This window comes from Anopheles gambiae, chromosome 2, assembly GCF_943734735.2.
Source record: "Anopheles gambiae chromosome 2, idAnoGambNW_F1_1, whole genome shotgun sequence".
NCBI lineage: Eukaryota > Metazoa > Arthropoda > Insecta > Diptera > Culicidae > Anopheles > Anopheles gambiae.
The window spans coordinates 24,043,088-24,061,921 of NC_064601.1; the positions used below are offsets into that span (position 1 = coordinate 24,043,088).

Consider the following 18,834-nt stretch of genomic DNA (forward strand, 5'->3'; position numbering starts at 1 on the left):
AGGGAAGCCGGAGCTTTAATTTAATGCTGGTTTCATGTTTGGCCAAGCTCTCAAAACGAGCTCAGGAGAAATGTTTGCTTTTGTTTGCTCATACACTCGTGTTCCGTGTATTGTATAGAAGAGTGGTCCGCGAAAGGATATCATAAGTGTTTCTCAGGTTTCTTTTGTGACACTTTTGGGCAAACTGTTGCTTAACTTAAAGATGAGTAACAAGCAGCTTGCCTATTAGGTGAATCGTAAGGGCAGGTTTAGAAGAAGGCAACAATAATGGGTTAATAGGTGCTAAAACCTTTCGAAGGTGCTTGCGCAAACTTTACGGCAAGGCTCCGTTGATTTCCGCTGCGTTTCTGCTAGCTTGACAGCAGAGTTTGTACAATTATTTTAATTATACAAAAAGTGGTGCTGCAACTCCAACCAGAGAAAGAGAGCGAGCGAGAGAGACAGAGAGTGAGTGAATCGAAACATGGTTTACATTGACACACGCAAAGATCATCCACAGCAACAAACCACAAAACAAGCAACCACCCCCCACACAGGCAGCCGCATCCCCATTTAGGACTGTCAAAAACAACGGTCAACCCGCAAAAACCCGCCCCCGTACAGAGAAACGAAAGATTGTTCAATTTACCGTGTACATATAGATGCTAATGATTATTATTTGTTATTCCTTTATTATTAATAAACATTAAATTTTTAATCAAACGGTTTCAGCGCTATATTCCCCCCCGTCCCCTTCCTGTTGCTGCTGCTTTCTTGCTTCCTTGCATGCGATGGAAGTAAAACTTTAAAGAACAAAAATACGAAAAACAAATAGCAAACAATCATAAACAAACATATCGCGTCGCTCGCGTCCACAGTTTGCGTGCTGCGCTCGGTTGAGATTAAAGTAGCTTTTGGAGCGAATGAAAGCGGATACACCCTGCTTCGCCAAGGACGACAAAACAGCAGAAAGTAGGCAGCAGCATCGTGGATTTGCAGCCAGTTCAAACGCCCTTTTGAGTGGGACGCCCGGGCGGCGGCGGCAGTGTTGGCGGCGCTGATGCTATCGCACGGCCCATCGTTGCCGTGCCGGAGTCAATACTAGATGAGCTTGTCCGAGGTGTAGTACTGGCGCGATTCCATGCTGTGCCGCTTGACCACGTTCGTTACCTGGCGGGCCATCGTCGACTTGGTGCTGCGGTAGTTGGTCGGTTGCGTCGCTAGCAGGTACGGTAGCGGTGGCCGGCTCTGTACCGGCACCTCCGTGCACTGCATCCACGAGGTGACGTCGTTGATCGCGACCAAGCTTTTGATCTGCAGCTTCTGCAGCTGGTTCGTGGAGGAGGAGGAGCCGGACGAGTGCTGCTGCTGCTGTTGCTGCGCAGTGCCAAGGCTGGGCAGGCAGGTTGTGGTGTTGCTGTTGTTGTTGTTGCTACCGGCTGTCACTCCACCGTAGCCATGGTAACCGCCGGTTGACGTCGAACCGGCCACCGTGCTGGTACTGTGGATGGTCGAAAACGTATGGTTGGACTGTGGGGACGACTCGGACTGTGGCAGATGCTCGTTGGTGATCAGCTTCGCGTACGTTTCCTTATACTTGCGTCGGTCCGAATCCGTGAGCAGCTTGTTCCGGTGAAAGTTGATGTATATCTGGTGGACAAGGTGGAAACATACAATTCAATTACTTATTCCTTTACTCTCTCTCCCTCTCTCTCTCCACATCCGGCCCCCCGGTGATACTTACGCTCTGTACTAGCCCGCAGGTGCGTATGAGAAAATCGCGCTGCCCCAGCAGCGCCATCCGTTCCCGCTCCTCGTAGTCCGCGATCTGGTCCGGCATGAACTCGTCGTGCTTTTTCGCCACCTTCGCGACCTTGCGCTTGCGGAGCTTCTTCTTGCCCGCCCCGATCCCACCGGCACCACCACCGCCCGCCCCATTCCCGCCGGCCGCATCCTCGCCCGCACCCAGCCCGCCGCCCTTCTGCAGCTTCGGATTGTGCTTGTGCAGGATCGCCTGGTTCAGGCGGAAGCGCTCCTCCAGCTCGATGCGCTGCTGCTTGGCACACTCCTCCCGGCGCTTGCTGGCCGCCGTCTCGTTGTACACCGACGCCTGGCTCTGGGCGATGAAGAACTGCAGGTAGCGGTTGGGGTCGCCGGGCGCGGGCAGGATCCGCCGATACCCGCCCAGATGCGTCTCCTCCCAGTTGATCTGTTCGGCCCACGGGCCCATCCCCTCCTCACCGTACCCATCGTCGTCCGGATCGTTCGCGTCGCGCCCTTGCTGCTGCTGCTGCTGACCCTGCTGCTGCTGTCCTCCCTGCTGGCCCTGCTGTCCCTGCTGTTGCTGCTGCTGCTGCTGCTGATCCTTGCTAGCCGTCTGCTTGGAATAATCGCGCAACCGTTGCAGCAGCCGGTTCTGGATGCGCCGTTTGTCCTCCTCCAGTACCCGCTTTTTCACCTCCCCGTTTAGGTTGAGCATGATGAACGTGTCCGTGATGAGGGCCTCCTTAATCTCCTTGTCGATCGCCTCGTCCGTGTGGAACGATGGCGAATGGTTCACCTCCAGCACGTACGGTTTGAGCTTGTGATCGATCAGGATGTCGAACCCGAGCACCTCGAAGCACGCCTGGATGATGTCGTGCGTGGGAAAGCTGGCAGTGTACGTGTGCTTCAGCATTGGCCAGGCGCTCATCACCGTTTTGACGATCACGTCGTCGATGTTGCTCCACAGCTCGGCAATGTCGTAGCCTTCCGAGGTCAGGATGCGATTGAGCGTGGAGAAGCGTCGCTTCGAGCCGGCCTCATCGTCGTTCGAGAACGTCCGGCTGTACTTGTTCACCGAGTAGTTGGTCAGGTGCATGAACGTGTTGGACGCGTTCGTAACGCACGGTTCCTTGTACTTGTTCGTGGCAAACCTAGGTGCGATAAGGAATTAGCATTAGCAAAGTCGTCCGACATTCACACGTAGTGATGGACTAACGGTTCTGAACCGACACTGGCTTTTGTTAGTTCGATTCTGATTGGCTGGATTCCGGAACTTAAGTCGTCCAGAGTCGAAGTTGTTCGGAGTTTGAGTTGTCCAGAATCGAAGTCTTCCGGAGTTGGAGTCGTCCAAAGTTGAAGTCATCCGAGTTGAAATCGTCTTAAGTCAGAGTCGTCCGGAGTTGGAGTCACCTGGATTCGGAGTAGAAGCCGATCCGAGTTGGAGTCGGTTTCGACTTTTCAATCCCGAAAATTGCCCTATCGTCTAGACACAATGTAACAATCAAAGTCCTGTGTGTGGAGTGCACGCAGAATCTTTCATTCGATCATTCCGAATTCGATCAACTCACGCCGACCCTGGACAACACTAACTCCGTATGGCTACGAATGATTCCGGCAGGCTAGGAATACTTCTGGATGAACCTACCGCCAGTATTTTACCAACGCTACCCATTACTGACCTAAACAACCTTCCACTCTTACCTAGCCAATCCTTCGTTGTAGACAAAAATGCGCAACGGATCCGTCGAGGTGATCAGCGTGTAGACGCGCAGATCAAACTTGTACCCGTCGATCAGCAGCGGTTTCGTGATGTACACTTGGCAGATCATGCGATCCTTCGGATTGATCTCTTTCAGGTTTTTCGTCAGAAAGATGCCCTTCCCCTGCGATCCCTGGTCCGGTTTGAGTATAAACGTTTTGCTGCGATGCGTTCGGCTGTAAGCGACGGCATCACCCAAGCTGCAGAAGAGAACAAAGATCATCAGTAGTTGTCACCAGCTCCACATGCAATTATACTTACTCGGCCGGAAAGCACCAAGTTTTGGGGAAGATCTGATAGTCCAGCGGGAACAGCTTCAGCATCCGGTTCAGATTGCGGGCCAGCAGATCCTTGCGGCAGATCTCGAACATCCCGGGGAAGTGGTTCACCTTCTGGAACCGGCGCATGTCGCGGCAGAAGTCGACGCCCACGAACGAATCCGTCCAGCAGACGTTCCACAGGTCGGACTCGCCGACCAGCCGATAGCCGAGCCGTTTGCACACGCGCGTGATAATGTCGTAGCGGCAGTTTAGTATACAAATACTGATCGGTAGTCTGCAGAAGGTGGAATGCAGCAGTGGCAAGCGAAATGGGGGGAATTAAAGCAGAGTGAAAGATGTGTTGTACTTCGAGCTGGGATCGATCGCAGAGTTATGATACGAATGAGTTTAGTACAAGACGAGAGAACGAGGGAGGGAGCAATAGATGATCCTGTTATCGGTGTGTACTACTGTAAAGAGACGATCGGGAGGGTTCGGTTTTGGTGCAGTCACGACAACAAGCAGTCCAAGGTGTGCGGAGAATGTGTGCATAGTAGTGGCCTGTGGTTCCAAGTCTCCCCCCAGTAACATGGGGGAAAGGGAAATATACATTCTGGTGGAGTGGTGTGGAGTGATGTCGATTAGAGAGGTATGGAACGAGCGATATGAGTCGAGTAGATGACATAAGTTGAAGTAAGCTTCAGCTGAGGGAGTGAGGGCTTACGTTTTCTTCGCTTTCTTGAGCCTATGTACAAGGCGCGCATTTTGGTCGAGAGCAGCACTTCTACAACAGCTGCACATGACACAGCAGATCGTGAACCGGGAAGAGAAAGGAAAAAGACACACACATACACACGATTACACGCACTGATGGGAGCGGATATTTAGTGGGACAAGGATGTCTAAAGTAAATCAAATTATTTACACTTTTAAACGTGCATTTTTTGTTTCTCAATAACTGTGGGTAGAAGGAAGGTCGCAACTATTTATAGACAAAGAACAGATGTGCGAGCCAGTGTAGTTGCCGGGTGCCATACATAGTTACTACACCACGTGGAGAGGAGGTGCATCGTAGTAGTCGGTGCACTGATACGACACGAGCGGACATTTGGAAGTGCCTACTTTAACAAAACTACACCTAAACATCCTCTTTATAGAGACAAATTAACAAATCGAAAGGAAACATAATGAAACTCTATAATTATAGATCAGTTTTAATGATTTAATGGGAGGATTTTGGCAAGAAACTACTGCAATGCAGCAAACATACAACCAACTCCAGTGTCTGGAGAAAGAGAGAAAGAGAGAAAGGATAGAAAGAGGCCTAATGTCTAAAAATAGAAGTCCCTAAATAAAGGAAACTTCGCTACCTCTGCGTGTGCACTTCAAAGCAACCCCCGTTAACAGTACAACTAATTTGTGTAGTGCCCAAAACGCTCCCTTCCTTCCCCTCCAACTTTTGTCCCACAATGCCACAAGAATGAAGGCCTACGAACCATAAAACCCCGAACACACAGGAACACAAACTTTCCTACTTTCGTCCCATTTTGGGACTTGCTTCGGATAAATATAATGATTCCCCTGCACGAGAACAACCTTCCGGAGACACCACGCCCCCGGGTTGTGGGGGGCACCTCGGGTGCAAAATCGTCTGGATCGGTGGTCTGACTCCAAAAATAAAACAAGACCCCGAAAATAGTAGTTGACGGTACACGCTCACGCACTCACAGTGCTAGGTACAAAGGGTCTCTACCATCTCTCCCAGCCGAACTTCCCAGCAGAAGCAAAAGGGAACAGACGGGGCACAGTGCATTGGTGTATGTTTTTTTTTTTGCTAAAATGGCCCGTCATAAAGGGGCAACAAACAGTGGGGTCGGCCCCGTCCGAAGCAACAAATAATCAACAACGGAAAGGGGTTCTTGTTCCGGCAACGGAACGTTGCCTAGGCGCCAACAGCTCGGGTAGAGCTGGGAGGTACGCGTCAGACCCCTCCGCTTCCTGCCTGCTCCTTACCCCCTCCAAAAACTACAAGCCTAGAGTACGTGTCTATCGATTTATGCAATCTAGTTCTTTGCTACTAGCTGGCGGGGTCTGTTTGTGTCTGTGTGGGATTGCCTAAATTTCCACTAGGCCACACAGAAAAGAGGGTTCAGGTGTCGGCAAAACAGCCGACGAGTGTTTGCGAGGATTATTTGCAGGAAAAAATAGACTCCCTCCACGTCCAGTGGCCACCGGCTAGACAGTACCTCCTCTTTCCTGTGTGTTGCCCTACCCTTTGACAGTGCTTTTGCGGAAGATTGCGGTCTGTACGATAGCGCTTCAACGTGTTAAGACCTTCCACCCCGGATATCCTTTAAGCCGAACGGGGTGTTTTTCGTTCTTTCACCCACACGAAGTGCTTTCACGCCGACAACGACACGTCGGCAATATTCAAGCTCACTGCTGGGCACTGATGGAACGAGCTCAAAACTGGAGCAAACTTTACACCCCACCCACGGGTGGCCTCCTTTTCCAATGGTGCGAAAAAGAAACGGGACCTCTGTGCTGGATTTGAACTTATTTTTGCATAACCGTCTCAAGGTGCTGCCTCAACTCTGCTTGTGCTTTTGGGGGTTTTGGAAAGGCTTAGCAAGTGGCAAAGGAATCTAAAAAGCGGGTTGTCCTTTCTACTTTCACCTATTCGCCAACTAATTCACTATACCTACAAAGACAACCTAAAATCCTACGGAGATGGGGCCGGACCCCAGTAACAGTATCTCCTGCACCACACAAACCACAAACCAGGGGCGGTATGGGGCATACTCACTTCACTTCCTTCTTGCTCTCCTCATCGCCGTGATGATGATGGTGATGGTGGTGATGATTGCAAAAGTGTTTGGAATTTTTCGTATCCGCTTCACCGCCGCAGTACACCGCGTAGTTGCGATTGTTCATCCGCAGCAGCCCCTGCTGGCTCTGGAGCTGGCCCTTGCAGGACGGGCCATTGCCACCACCGGTGTTGCCACACTCGGTAGCACTCTTCGACGAGAAGGACGTCTCGGTAGTGTCCATCTCCGACTCCGAGTCCGAGCTGGTGCCCGACTCGGCCGTACCGGACGAGGTGTCCTCGTTCGAGTCCTCGCTGCCATCGTCGCTGCTTCTGGCGGTGCTCTTCTTCTGCACGATCGGCTTCGGTTTGCTCTGGCTGCTACGGTTGATCATGGTCCTTTTCCCCCACAGGGCTGGCTTGCTTGCTTGCTTACTTCACTGAACTGATTTGGCAGTTTTGTGCTGGAAATTTCACTCCTTCTCACACACCTGCAAACGCACAGACACACAAAACACACGGTGAACTGCGCGATAACAAGAGACACATCAACGCTCCCCTCACCTCGAACTTGGGCCGAACCTACTCCAACCTAGTGAAACGAACAGTCCTGGTTGTCCACCGACCGCTGTCCGCTGTGGCAGGCAAACAGGACCGCAGGTGCTGCTGCTAGCGTATCCGAATGTGCATCGCCTGAAGGTAGCGCGCGCGCCTCCCGAAACAGATCCCGTCGTCTTCTACACTGCTGCGACCGACAGTGGTACACTTTCGCACTGCACCATTCGCACGCTGCGCGTAACCAATCGAGGTAGGCGGCTAAGCGGCTGAACACGGCGCCCGGTGCACATACTCTGCTGCGCTCTTCCCTCTAAACAGTATTTGTGTGTGATTGCGTGATTGTGTATGTGTGTGTGTTTGTGTGGATTTAGTAGCAATGAGGCGCGCGCCTCGCTGGATCGTCGTTCGGCGGTGACTGAGCTGGTCGTGAGTCGAAAGGATACTAAAAATAGTGGCAGCAGCAGCACGGGCGCGAAACCACCGACTCCGTGCATTGAGGTGGGCTCGTCACGGAAAGGACAAGCGCGAAAGTCTACAAACCCCCCCGTCCCCCTCTCCCCGCCATCCACTTGGGCTTGCGGCCTGTCAGTTTCGGCGTTTCGGGACGGAAACGGGTAAAGGGCGAGGTTTAAGGGGTAGAAGTACGCGCAGCTCCGTCTCCATCGCTCGAAACACGCCGTTGAATGCGCGGGAAAAGTTTTTCGCGTAAAGTTCTGTGCAGGGCGGTGGTACGCGAGTGAGGCGCTGGGACGAAGTAGCAAAAGCGAACGAAGGAACGATGTCACGAACAGAACGCAGGCAAGGTGGAAAAGCGGACGGCACTTGGATGGGCTGGTGTCTGATATAGTGAGAAGGAGGAGCGGAGGTTGGATCGTTCCAGTTCCGGTAAACAGCCGTTGCTGCGTCGCTCCACGGCTAGGATGGGGCTCTGCTGGAATTGTAGCTGGTAGTTTGGTAGTACTAGTAGTAGTAGTAGTAGGTAGTGGTGGTGGCGGTTGTGATAGTATCGGCATACAGAAAAACAACTATTACTACCCCTTTTCACAGGGGAAGCGAAGGGGAACCTCCTCCTGATTACGACATTAAGGTCTTTAGGTTTGGAAGCTCCCTTTACTCACGGAGTAACAAGAGGGAGTTCCTAACAGTTCCCTTTTCTTCCCCCCCCCCCCCCCCCCCCCGCCAACCTGTTTAGGTCCTAATCCGAACCCTTTTGTAGAAAAACTGTGTTTTACTTCAGGCTGAATAAATTGACCCTTTTTTGTTGCAGGGTTGCTGCTGCTCATTCTACCCAGGGGTCGCAATTTAATAAAAGTTTCACTATCAGCCTCGAGCCTCGAAAGTTGTGAATATGTATCGTGCAGCTAAAAATATCTCTTTTGAACTGTTGTTTGAAAGTGGAGGGGAGGCGGATGTTTTTTGGCGCTCCAGGTATGACCTCGCGCGGGTCGTTGACTGTGAGAGCGTGTACGTTCGCGGGGATTTCCTTGGGCGGTTTTTTCGAGGGGAGAACAAAAAAAATGAAATATTGATCCTTACGATGAGATGGATTAATTGTAATTTACAGACAATTATTTACTACATTTTGAAGTAATCACGTGGATTCGGTATTGGAATTGCTACTAATCAATGAATTGATATGGATTCATACTTCTTCTAACCCATCAACACATCAGTCTCACTCCATGGTGCAAGAAGGAGTCATGGGTACGAGTTTATAAATCATCGCCAGTCACGACAACATTGTGGCGGTACAAAACGTTCACATTAATTTGATCATATATTTTGCCCTTACTGACCCGCTTTGGGCATGTAAGGTTGGAGATGGAGTTTATATGTTTGTCTATTTTTTAAAATTATAAAGACAAAACAACACGCCAACAAATGATGAATTTTGCTCCCTTTTTGTTCGTAACCCGGGGAATTGACCAAAAAGACATGATTCAAATGGCGCGATTGCACGATGCGCACGATATAGTGCGGGGATAGGGACCTCCTGCTGTGGGTACCACGGAATGTGCCACGTTAGCCCTATCTTCTGTATTGCATGACTGGATTGTTTTATTGGCTCTTCTTCTTCTTCTTCTTTTTTCTTCAATGATACAATTTTCTTTCCGCCCCAAACCCGTGCAACGTGTTGCATGTGTGGTACCATTTACAACCACGAGCAAAGGGTTTGCCTGAATGAGTCATTAACTCATGCCAATTGCTTCGTCTTCTATCTGTGCGATGGTTCAATTAAAGCGCTTAATTAGATGGTGAAGATTGCCACACACCACGAGGGGGGGGGGGGGGACAGGCTTTCTTCAAGTAGAGACCATTGTGACGATTGATCGGTCTTTTACGGTGTATCAATATTCCACAACTCATTATAAGCTCGTTTTGCAAACTGATCTCCCTCCCCCGTTCCTTCCGGGAACGTATCGTACCAAGGTTTTAACATAGACCTCTCCAATTCTCCCTCCCTTCGACCGTGACATAGCGCGATACCGGCAACACTTCGAAACTCCGGCACATGTTCACAGCAAAAGTTGTTATAGTAACATCGAAATAATACTTAAACCATTCAAATGCAAAAAACACTCTCTCATGCTTACACTGGGGAGGGGGTGGGAGGGGGAGGACCTTTTTTACCTGTAATGTTGGGGAAAAAGTTAAATTTAATTCGTTGCGACGTGTTGACGGGCCGAACAAAGTTTCTCGCTGCCAGCGGCTAACAATAATAGTGGCAACGGGACGTGTTTTTTAAATTATATTTTAAACACTGGTTGCCGCCAAAGCAATAGATGTTAGGGAGGGGGAGGGAATCGACGACGTGTTTGATAAGCGGGCAGAGTATTTAATTTATTTTTGCTCCCCCACCACAGGCACAAATCAATCAGAGGTGATTGCCACTTCGAGTTTGTGCGTTAGAAATACAAAGAAATGAGTTAAAAATTCCGTTTCCTTTTTGTTTTCAGTCAAAAAAGAGGACTTTTTCAAAACGTCTTTCATTTTCAACGGTTTTTTTTGTTCTGCCGCACCCGTTTGACAGCTGTAGCCAACGAATCGGGCATGGGCGCGTGTGTGCTAACCGTGCCTAATGTGCGTCGCTACGGGTTGCAGCGGGGTGTGAGTGTGTGTTAGTGCAAGGCGACGCGCAGGTCGTAGCGTGCAGTGATGTTATTGTTTGTCCCGCGTCCGTACGTGCCGTTTTGGTGGATCTTTTACCTGGTCGGGTTTTTTTTGTACCCTTCGTTTCGAATATACCCGTTGCAATCACGTAAAGCTACCAAGTCTTGCAAACTGCTGTTAATGCTGTTAAGTGTCCAGAAGTCAGCTGAAGCGAGGAGTAACAGGGTGCTTACCTGAAGGTTTGTAAAATTGAACGCAGTGCTCGTACAGACCCGCATACGGCAGAACGAAGGGTGTGAAGCTGTACGCTTTTTTAACTGTGTGAAGGAGATTGAGTGATTGTATGGAGACATCAGATATGGGTTTGAATGTTGCAAGCTAAAAGAAGTTGCGATAAGATAAACAAAAACATATCCCTCTGTATGGATATCGCGGTATCGTTACGTTAAAGTTGGATTTTTTTTTTATCGCCCCTTACAAGGACAAAATAAACAAAGAGGAACATATGATTGGCCCAATGCGCACTCTGTTTCTGCATACACACTTTGCTTGTGTAGGTGTGTGGGTTTTGACGTTTCCCCGAACAGGGTGACTCACCGCGGTGCTGCTGCCGGCAGTTACGACGATTACAGCGTGCGCGCGCTATCGCCGTTCGATTAGTTGAGCCAAAAGTTGAAAAAACAAATCAAGTGTAAAATAATAGCAACAAAAAACACACTTTTTTGTACCTAAAACACCGTTTCAATGTTGAAAAAGTGTATCATGCAGTGTGCTACTTATTTTTTTTTGCAACAGTGAGTCACGTTCCTGCAGTAGTACCATCGCAGGTTTACGTTCCGTTCTCACGGCCGTTAAATGGTTGCACAAACACCGTTGGTCTGTTTTTGAACTTCCTGGGCTCCTGCTGGATGGACAATGTTTGCGGAGCGTTTGTTATCGTACATGTTAACACTCTAAACAGCAACAAAACATGTAGAGTCGATTTCGAACCGAGCGACCGAAACCCGACCCTGAGGTTCAGTATTCCAGCGTCTTATCGACCGGTGCAAGTTCGGTGTGGCATGTTAAAATCTCTCTGTTCTCTCTCTCTCTCTTTGTGCGTATCGCTCCCTGTGTTCTACGAAGTAGACTTGTTTTATTGCTTTATGTAATGTGCACAAACATTGACCTCCTTTGCGCTTGCAACTCATCTTCACGGTGAACAGATCGGAGTGATAGCGAACTGGGAAGATAACTAGATTACCAGAACTAACCTGTCTCTCTCTTGTTCTCTTGTTTTAGGAGCAGCCAGGCAGGTGTCTTTACACATTTGCAAACGAAATGCTACACAACGCTTGAAGGAAGATAACGAACATCCGAAGGTCCGCAGACGCATCTCGCTCGTCACGCGTCACTTGCTGACCAGTTGCTGCTACTCACACACACACACGCTGGATGGTGTTGGCGAGCGACTTAGTATAACCGGGAACCGAGCACGAGCTGCAATGCTTCCATCGAACGGATCCGAACCGGCCGGGCCCGTTGGCCAGAATGAGGCCAAACTGTTGGCGATCGTAGTGCTCGGGTTCGGCAGCTTCCTGTGCGGCGTGCTGCCGATCTACATATCCCAGCGCAACCGGCAACGCTACCCGGGCACGCTCTCCTTTCTGCTCTGTCTCGGGGCGGGCGTCCTGCTGGCCACCGCCATCGTGCACATGCTGCCGGAGATACGCGAAGCGCTCGGCGAGTACGCGGAGATTGTGTTTTGCAGTGGCTTTTTCCTCATGTACGCCATCGACGAGCTGGTAGAGTTTTGCGGCATCGCTGGACACGATCATGGCGAGGACGGAGAGGGTGAGCGGCGGGCGGAACAGGAGGGGCGTTATGGGGACGACTCGGACGCGGCAAGCACCTCGAGCCGCCGGGAGCGGCGGTACGGTGCGAACGAGGAAACGAAATCGCTTCTCGGCAGCGGGTAAGCAGTAGGCAGAATGTGCCTTTCCTCTGTGCGTCTGTACTGATCATCTCTGCCATTTGCTTTACCTTTGCAGCAATGACTCCGAAGTGACCGCCTCCCGACGATCGCTGGAAAGTGTGGTGGGGTTGGGCGGCAATCTATCCCGCCGCTCGTCGCTGAATGGACCGCCGCCCGCGGGAAGAGGACAACGATCGGCACAAAGTGCTGCCGAGCTGCAGCTGACCGGTGTGTTCGGGCTGCTGCTAGCGCTGTGCATGCACTCGCTGCTCGAAGGGCTAGCGATCGGGGTGCAGAACTCGGGGCCGAAGGTGTTGCTGCTGCTCGGTGCCGTCAGTGCGCACAAGTTCGTGGTTGGGTTTGCGCTTGGCGTGCAGCTGGTCGCGAACGGTGCGCGGGAGCGCTGCTCCCACGTGCTGCAGGTGCTAACGTTTTCGCTCGGCTCGGTGGCCGGCATCGGCATCGGCATGGGGCTGGATGGGCTGAACGAAACGCTTACCACGCTCATCATGCCGGTGCTGCAGGGATTGGCGGGCGGCACGCTGCTGTACGTCACCGTTAGTGAGGTGTTGCCGCGCGAACGGGCGAAACGACGGTGGCACACGCGGGCCATGGGACCGGGCCAGTTTGGGGCCGTTGTGGTGGGCTTTTCGCTCATGTCCGCGTTAAGCTTGGTGTTGAGCGATGAGTAGAGTAGGGCGTCCCTGCTCATCGTCTGCCCGTTATCGTATGATCGTAGTTCCTGGTGGTGGCGGACACTCTACAAGCTGGGCGAACGAACACAAATGCGCGATGCTCAGAGTATATCTCGGATCGGTCACCGGCTGTGCCAAAAATGTTTTAATACTAGGATTTTTATGTTAAATTTTACAATCGAATAGAGAAGTTGAGACGATGTAGTTATATAGTAGCTGATGTACAAATGGAAGGCAATGGCGTTAGTATTACCAGAAAGTGTGTAGTTTTGTGAGTTTTTGCAGGGAGGTAGGTAGCAACTTTGGATAGCTTTTAATCGTACAAGCAATAAAAAGAACAAAAGCTGCCATTTTACACTTTTACACACACTGCGTGGAGGGAAAATGAAGGCGAACCAACGAGTCGCTCTGGACTGGTTTTTCGGGAAGATGGCCATTACTTTTACGACGGGGGCAATCTGTATCACTGCCGGCTGCGATTTCGATCCGCAAACGACTACCGTTGACCCACTTTGCCACCGGCTCAGCATCACATTCCCGTGGCTTTTGTGCGTTGTCAGAAAATGAAGGCTTTAAAAAATTCAGCAAAATTTGCTTCCCCTTTCCCTTCCCCACACTAAAACGGAAGGCAACGGGTTATTCCGTTGTCGTCCTTGTGGAGATTGCGGGGAGGGGAGCGACATCGTCATGCAAAAAATAAAAAAAAACAGCAAAAAAGCGCGTCCGGGAGGTGAGGTACATATCACACAAAGAAGAGAAATGCAAACATATGATTTAAATGCTGCATTAAAATAAGGTGGAAAAAACCACATGCAGATCACCTGAACTGGAGGGATAATGAAGAACAAAAGAAACAAAACAAAAAAAAAGCAAAAAAGAAAGACGTTCGGGCTGGCGTCGTCAAAGAAGTTCGGAGGTAACCTTCACGGTCGTAAATGCGATTTTGCGCACCCGAAGGAAGAGCGCAATCGGCGAAAGGTGGTGGGTGATAAGCGAAGACGACGACGACGACGACGCTCGACGAGGCTCGATCGATCACACATCGCGTGGCCGGAGGTGCGTGGTGGGGATAGCTGCCCCGATCGTGATGCAAATTTTGTATGTGCCTTTTCTTGTCTGTTTCGCGCACGGAACCACAGCACAAACATGTGTACGAAGCGCGCAGCCTGTTCGTTTCTTGTGGGACTTTCGAAAAAAAAAAAACAAGGAAGGGAGATAGAGAGAAAAAGCGCACAGGGAAACCACACGCACGGTGGGAACGAAACGTCCGGTGCGGGTGGCCAACAGATTCCGAGCTGTGCTAGTTCATAGGTTTATGGTTCACATTTCGCCTGCAATCGGGCAGAAAAATTGGTCCACCTGGGTTATAAACCTTCTCTTGCCGGCGCGCGCGTGGAAATCAGGTCATCGGGTGGCACAAAGCAGGCAAAGCAGGTTAGGAACTTCTTGCTCAGCGGGCGCAAAAGCAGAAGCTCACACTAGTGTAATCTGATCGATCGCACGATTGCCGTAAAGCTTTACGTTGCGCGCAGAGATCTTTGCCACTCAAAGTTGAAGATTGACCTTCAGCGATCATGCGATCTGTCTGGTGGAGCGATTGGGCGTGATAAGCGTTTTTCAAATATTTTAAAACATTTGCAACATTGTACGGCAATCCGTCTGGTCTGGAATTGTAATCTGATTGCGGAATTTAATCTATTCATTCTAAATCACGAGCCTAGACCTACAACAGACATGATGATGATCAGCATTCTTGATTGGAGCGAAAATAATCAATCAATACTAGAGAATTTCTCCAAAAACATAACCTTAGATTGACCTCTTAACGGACATCTCGCTTTTGTCCATCTTGAAACACCTTCCCAAACCCACTGTGCGCCTTGGGACTCTCCCCCGCCCCACGGGGACAGTGTCTGAAGACGGTGCGAAAAATTATGTCCCCACCGTTTCTGCACCACCCGAGCCCAAGGCCCCACAAGGGTGGAGTTGTTTGCTGTTGACATGAGCGTTGATCGGCTTCAATTCACTCCTCCCCTTTTGGGGCGTTCTTCAGTCCCCTTGTGCCACTCCTGCGGTGACTTCTCCTTTTGTTGCGTTACAACTCCCCCCCCCCCCGCGCTGCGAATGCGAAACGGATGTAGAAAGTCCCACCGTAACGCGTCATAGCAGGCACCCAAAAAGCAGTGTGTGAGGAGTTTTAAAATAACAGCACACACAGACACACGGGGGCTGAGGAGGAGTCCTCCCCACTCCATGGCTGGACGTTGAAGAGCACCGATCCGCTGCAGCCCGAGCAATTTGGTTTGGGTACGGAATGGCTCTCTTTCGCATGGTTTGACCGTGGCAGACACATTGTGTAAACGACCGCAGAAGCGTGCGGATCGCGATCGATACCTCGTCCCCGCGCGCGTGTGTGTGTGTATGTAAAGTGACCACACAAAACGTGTCACCGTGACGATCAAAAAGGGATAGATCAGTTCCCATCCCTTCATCATCCCGCGGCGGTTTGTTTGTTCCGGCCTACGGTTTGGTGTCATGCCGGCGTACCGCGATCGCGATCGGGCTGTGTCTGTTAGATAATGCCATTTACCCGCCGGGCGCCGATCGGATCGGAGTAGAGGTGGTGGAAGTTCGGTTGAAAGTGAAATTAATAAACAACAGAACAGCTATTCAAAGCGGAAACCGCAAAACGTGACGCAACTTACGCACGCGACGTGCTGGTGAGTGAGTGATCGCGGCAACAAGAAGGTAACGTTCGCACTTCGGAGTTTGTGTGTGGTGATCGTGTGTGCGTGTGGTCGATCTGCAACGAAAGATTTGAAAAACAAAGAAGAAAAGACCACCGGTTGAGTGTTTGTCACTGTTTGCGTGCATTTCGTGCGAAAAATCATTCACCGCGGGAGTGGTGGGATGCGCCGGTACACGCATCTGCTGTCGGCGGTGGTGCTGCTGGTCGTCGGGCTGGCCGTTGCCGCCAGCGGCATCTATGTCGTCGAGAGCGGGGGCAAGAAATCGTTCCTGCAGCTCGGCGCCCACCACTGGACGGACGGGGCGGACGACGATGGGCTGTGGTCGAGCCTGCTGGAGGAGTACACCGTCGGGTGAGTTCAAAATAAACCTCCATCAACCACCGGGCAGTGCACGGGGAGTGTGCGCTCATTTCACACCCCTCCCCCTCCCCACCGGCTCCGAACCGGAAGTGATTGCATTGAGTGTGTATGCGGGGGGAATCCAAAATTGGAACTGAAGGTTGTTGTTTTTTTTGTTGTTGTTGGGAAATTGAGTTCACTTGAGAAACCAACAATGGATCGAAAGGGGAGAAGCTTTGTTTGTACGGCCTACCAGTGTAAATTGGGCTCAATATCGTGAAGTTGATAGAGAGATACTTCTACTGCGGAAGAATCAATCCCACATCATATTTTAAATCAATTTAAAATGTGTTAATGGTACCTTTAAGCAATTCAATTTTTGCACATGTTATCTCAAAGTTTACATGTTTCACTATTAACTTATGAATAGCTTCAGCAAAAGTCGAATAAAAAATAAGGGAAAATGTGCTTCCAACCCCTAGCTTTTTAAAATAAAATGCTCCTAAACGTAATGCATAATCAAATGTATTATTTTTGGTATTGATTGTTTGCATTATCTATTCATTTATTCGTTTATAATAATACAAAGTAAAAGATATTGAAATTAATTGAAAAATGTCAAAAAAAAAATTATGATTGAAATTGATAGAATAAGCGATAAAAACTGAATGATGTGCAATGAAATTATCACTCTGAAAATAATAAATTTTATTGTTTAATTACTTTTAAGAGCATTTTGTGCACAAATGTTAATAAATAAAAAATGCTTTACTTATTTTTGTGCCTTTTTTTTTGCATCATACAACATCTATGCGGTTCAAAGAGCTTAACGCACTATTTCAAAACAGGGATTTAAACCTCTCCTTTGATTACACAGCTTAAACACTTTTTTTAAATGGTGTAACTTTCTGTTGAACCTAAAAAGTAAGCTTAATAATTGCTAGTTAAATCCAGTCCAAAAGGTAACAAGCAAGAATTGAATCACAAAGATAAGTTAAAAAAGGAAAGAAATTAAAAAGAAAACAATGTAAGTGAAATAGAAAACAAAGTAAATGAAATAGAAAACAAAGAGGTAATAGTTTGCAACAACCAAGAGAAATCAAGTGGTTTAGCACGTGTCATATGAAATTCTCCAATTGAATATCATTTAAAGGCTTTAAAAAGGCACATGAACGTTCACATATTCATTTTAACCTGCTTAACGTTAAGCACTGCGTGCGTATCCGTGATTTAAAAAAAAAGTCCCCTCACGAGTGCAACAGACTCCCTAAATAGAAAGCAATCTCACCCCGGCGGCTGATTGCATCCCGATCATTGGCGCTGCCTCCGGGCGCAAGCATGCGTAATGCTTGATCATGTTTGTCTCATATGTTTATGGTGTTTTTGTTGTTATTGTTGTTGTTATTTTCGTTCACTGCACGCCCGGCCAGCCTGAACCAGAGTGGCACCACCAGCGCACCGAGGGAAAGTCGCGTAATGCAGGCGACCGTCGTAGCAGCGGCAGGACCGGCGCCAAAGTACATACCCACCTCCAGCTTTTACATCAACAAGCGCATCGGCGAGGCGCTCGAGCTCGACCCGCAGCACCACGCCGCCCACTCGCCGCACCGGCCCCGACCGCCGGTAGGGAAAGTGATCGCCAGCACTGGGGCCGGCGGCCTGTACGGCGACAACCAGCTGGCGGCCGGTGCCGGCCACGGTGCAACGTTTACGCCGATGCGCCAAACGTTCGGTGGCGCCAGCCCGACCGAGCTGCTGGCCTCGCCGCGGGAGGTGTCCGAGACGGACCTGTACCTGCTCGGTGCGATCGAGAAGCTGGTGTACCGGGTGGACTACATGGAGAACCGATTGCGGCGCGCCGAACAGATCATCTACTTCCTGATGGCGGGCAACAGCCAGAAGCAGGGTAAGTGGCTGTGGGGGGGGGGGGGGGAGGATATTTCGGCACAATTTTCACCACTTTCTTCTTCTTCTTCTTCTCCTCCCGCACAGAACCGTGTCCGCAGAACTTTACGCAGGTGCACGATCGCTGCTATCACTTCGATATCGAGCGTGGGCTGAACTGGAAGTCGGCCAGCACGATGTGCAAATCGTACGGGGCGCATCTGGCGGAGTTTGAAACGGTGGCCGAGTTCCAGGATGTGGTTGCGTACATACTGAACAATCCGGTCAATCGCGGGAAGGACTTTTGGCTCGGTGGACTCAACCCGGGCCTGCTGTGGATTTGGGCCAACTCGGCCAAACCGGTTAATCCGAACACTAACCTTAGCTCGATTACGAGCTCCAGCTCCAACAAACCGGGCTCGAAGGGAACGGCCTCCATCAAGCCGACCAATCTGGCCAACAACGGTACGGAAGTCCCGTCCGGAGGCACCAAGATTGTGAACAATCCGTCGGCGAGCAAGCAGCCGATGCTGGAGATTACTGGCAGTGGACGGTGCCTGCGGTTGAGCTACAACTCCGCACTGTACACGTACGGGTATCGTGGGGAGGACTGCTCGGCACAGTTTAGCTACGTGTGCGAACTGAAGGACAAGTCGTTGGACAATGAAATCTCCCGGATAGCGAAGCAGCTCAAGCTAGCGGATGATGTTTCGTAGGGCTATAAGGGTGAGAGAGCTGCGATGTGGGATGGTCGTTATTTATTGAAGCCAGCAGGAACGTTATTTTTATTACATTGTGATGAAGATTATGGTGGGGAAGATGAGCGTTTTTGTTACTTATTTAATGAATTTAAGGTACCATAGTAAGTGATATAGAAGTAAATAAAGTCCCTATTTATAAAATGAATGTATCTTTTTCTGCATGCATTTCAAATTTTAAGTTCAAAAGATTGTAAATAAGGTCAGAGTAGATCAA

General features: G+C 50.0%; 3 protein-coding genes across 9 annotated transcripts; 2 read left to right on the forward strand and 1 right to left on the reverse strand.

The window, feature by feature from the left end:
- Positions 1-623: 623 nt before the first annotated feature.
- LOC3290654 (tubulin polyglutamylase TTLL13) lies at positions 624-8,272 on the reverse strand. 2 transcript variants are annotated; one of them, XM_061652797.1, is made up of 7 exons: positions 7,133-8,272; positions 6,569-7,059; positions 4,487-4,555; positions 3,764-4,057; positions 3,445-3,702; positions 1,724-2,894; positions 624-1,629 (listed from the first exon to the last, which is right to left on the reverse strand). In XM_061652797.1, the coding sequence occupies exons 2-7, from the start codon at positions 6,961-6,963 to the stop codon at positions 1,081-1,083; spliced, it is 2,736 nt and encodes a 911-aa protein (XP_061508781.1). In that variant the 5' UTR covers positions 6,964-7,059; positions 7,133-8,272; the 3' UTR covers positions 624-1,080. The 2 variants fall into 2 exon arrangements, with proteins under 2 accessions (XP_061508781.1, XP_061508782.1); XM_061652798.1 differs by lacking the exon at positions 4,487-4,555 and having other exon boundaries at positions 7,133-8,271.
- A 1,917-nt stretch (positions 8,273-10,189) lies between these two features.
- Positions 10,190-13,249, forward strand: LOC1273342 (zinc transporter ZIP3). Of its 6 annotated transcripts, none has more exons than XM_061652807.1 (3): positions 10,190-10,476; positions 11,519-12,191; positions 12,268-13,249. In XM_061652807.1, the coding sequence occupies exons 2-3, from the start codon at positions 11,722-11,724 to the stop codon at positions 12,881-12,883; spliced, it is 1,086 nt and encodes a 361-aa protein (XP_061508791.1). In that variant the 5' UTR covers positions 10,190-10,476; positions 11,519-11,721; the 3' UTR covers positions 12,884-13,249. The 6 variants fall into 6 exon arrangements, with proteins under 6 accessions (XP_061508791.1, XP_003436180.1, XP_061508789.1 ...); XM_003436132.2 differs by lacking the exon at positions 10,190-10,476 and adding an exon at positions 10,519-11,252; XM_061652805.1 differs by lacking the exon at positions 10,190-10,476 and adding an exon at positions 10,600-11,333.
- Positions 13,250-13,780: 531 nt separating this feature from the next.
- On the forward strand, positions 13,781-18,765 carry LOC1273341 (uncharacterized). Its single transcript, XM_003436133.2, has 3 exons — positions 13,781-15,987; positions 17,406-17,881; positions 17,968-18,765. Exons 1-3 carry the CDS (start codon positions 15,797-15,799, stop codon positions 18,573-18,575), a joined length of 1,275 nt encoding a protein of 424 aa, XP_003436181.2. The 5' UTR covers positions 13,781-15,796; the 3' UTR covers positions 18,576-18,765.
- Positions 18,766-18,834: the final 69 nt, after the last annotated feature.

Coding starts and splice junctions, on each gene's coding strand:
- LOC3290654 (XM_061652797.1), bottom strand. CDS start 6,963: ATGATCAACCGTAGCAGCCAGAGCAAACCGAAGCCGATCGTGCAGAAG. Junction 2,895..3,444: donor TACAACGAAGGATTGGCTAG/GTAAGAGTGGAA, acceptor TATCGCACCTAG/GTTTGCCACGAACAAGTACA. Junction 1,630..1,723: donor CCTGCGGGCTAGTACAGAGC/GTAAGTATCACC, acceptor CTTGTCCACCAG/ATATACATCAACTTTCACCG.
- LOC1273342 (XM_061652807.1), top strand. CDS start 11,722: ATGCTTCCATCGAACGGATCCGAACCGGCCGGGCCCGTTGGCCAGAAT. Junction 12,192..12,267: donor AAATCGCTTCTCGGCAGCGG/GTAAGCAGTAGG, acceptor TTACCTTTGCAG/CAATGACTCCGAAGTGACCG.
- LOC1273341 (XM_003436133.2), top strand. CDS start 15,797: ATGCGCCGGTACACGCATCTGCTGTCGGCGGTGGTGCTGCTGGTCGTC. Junction 15,988..17,405: donor CTGGAGGAGTACACCGTCGG/GTGAGTTCAAAA, acceptor ACGCCCGGCCAG/CCTGAACCAGAGTGGCACCA. Junction 17,882..17,967: donor GGGCAACAGCCAGAAGCAGG/GTAAGTGGCTGT, acceptor CCTCCCGCACAG/AACCGTGTCCGCAGAACTTT.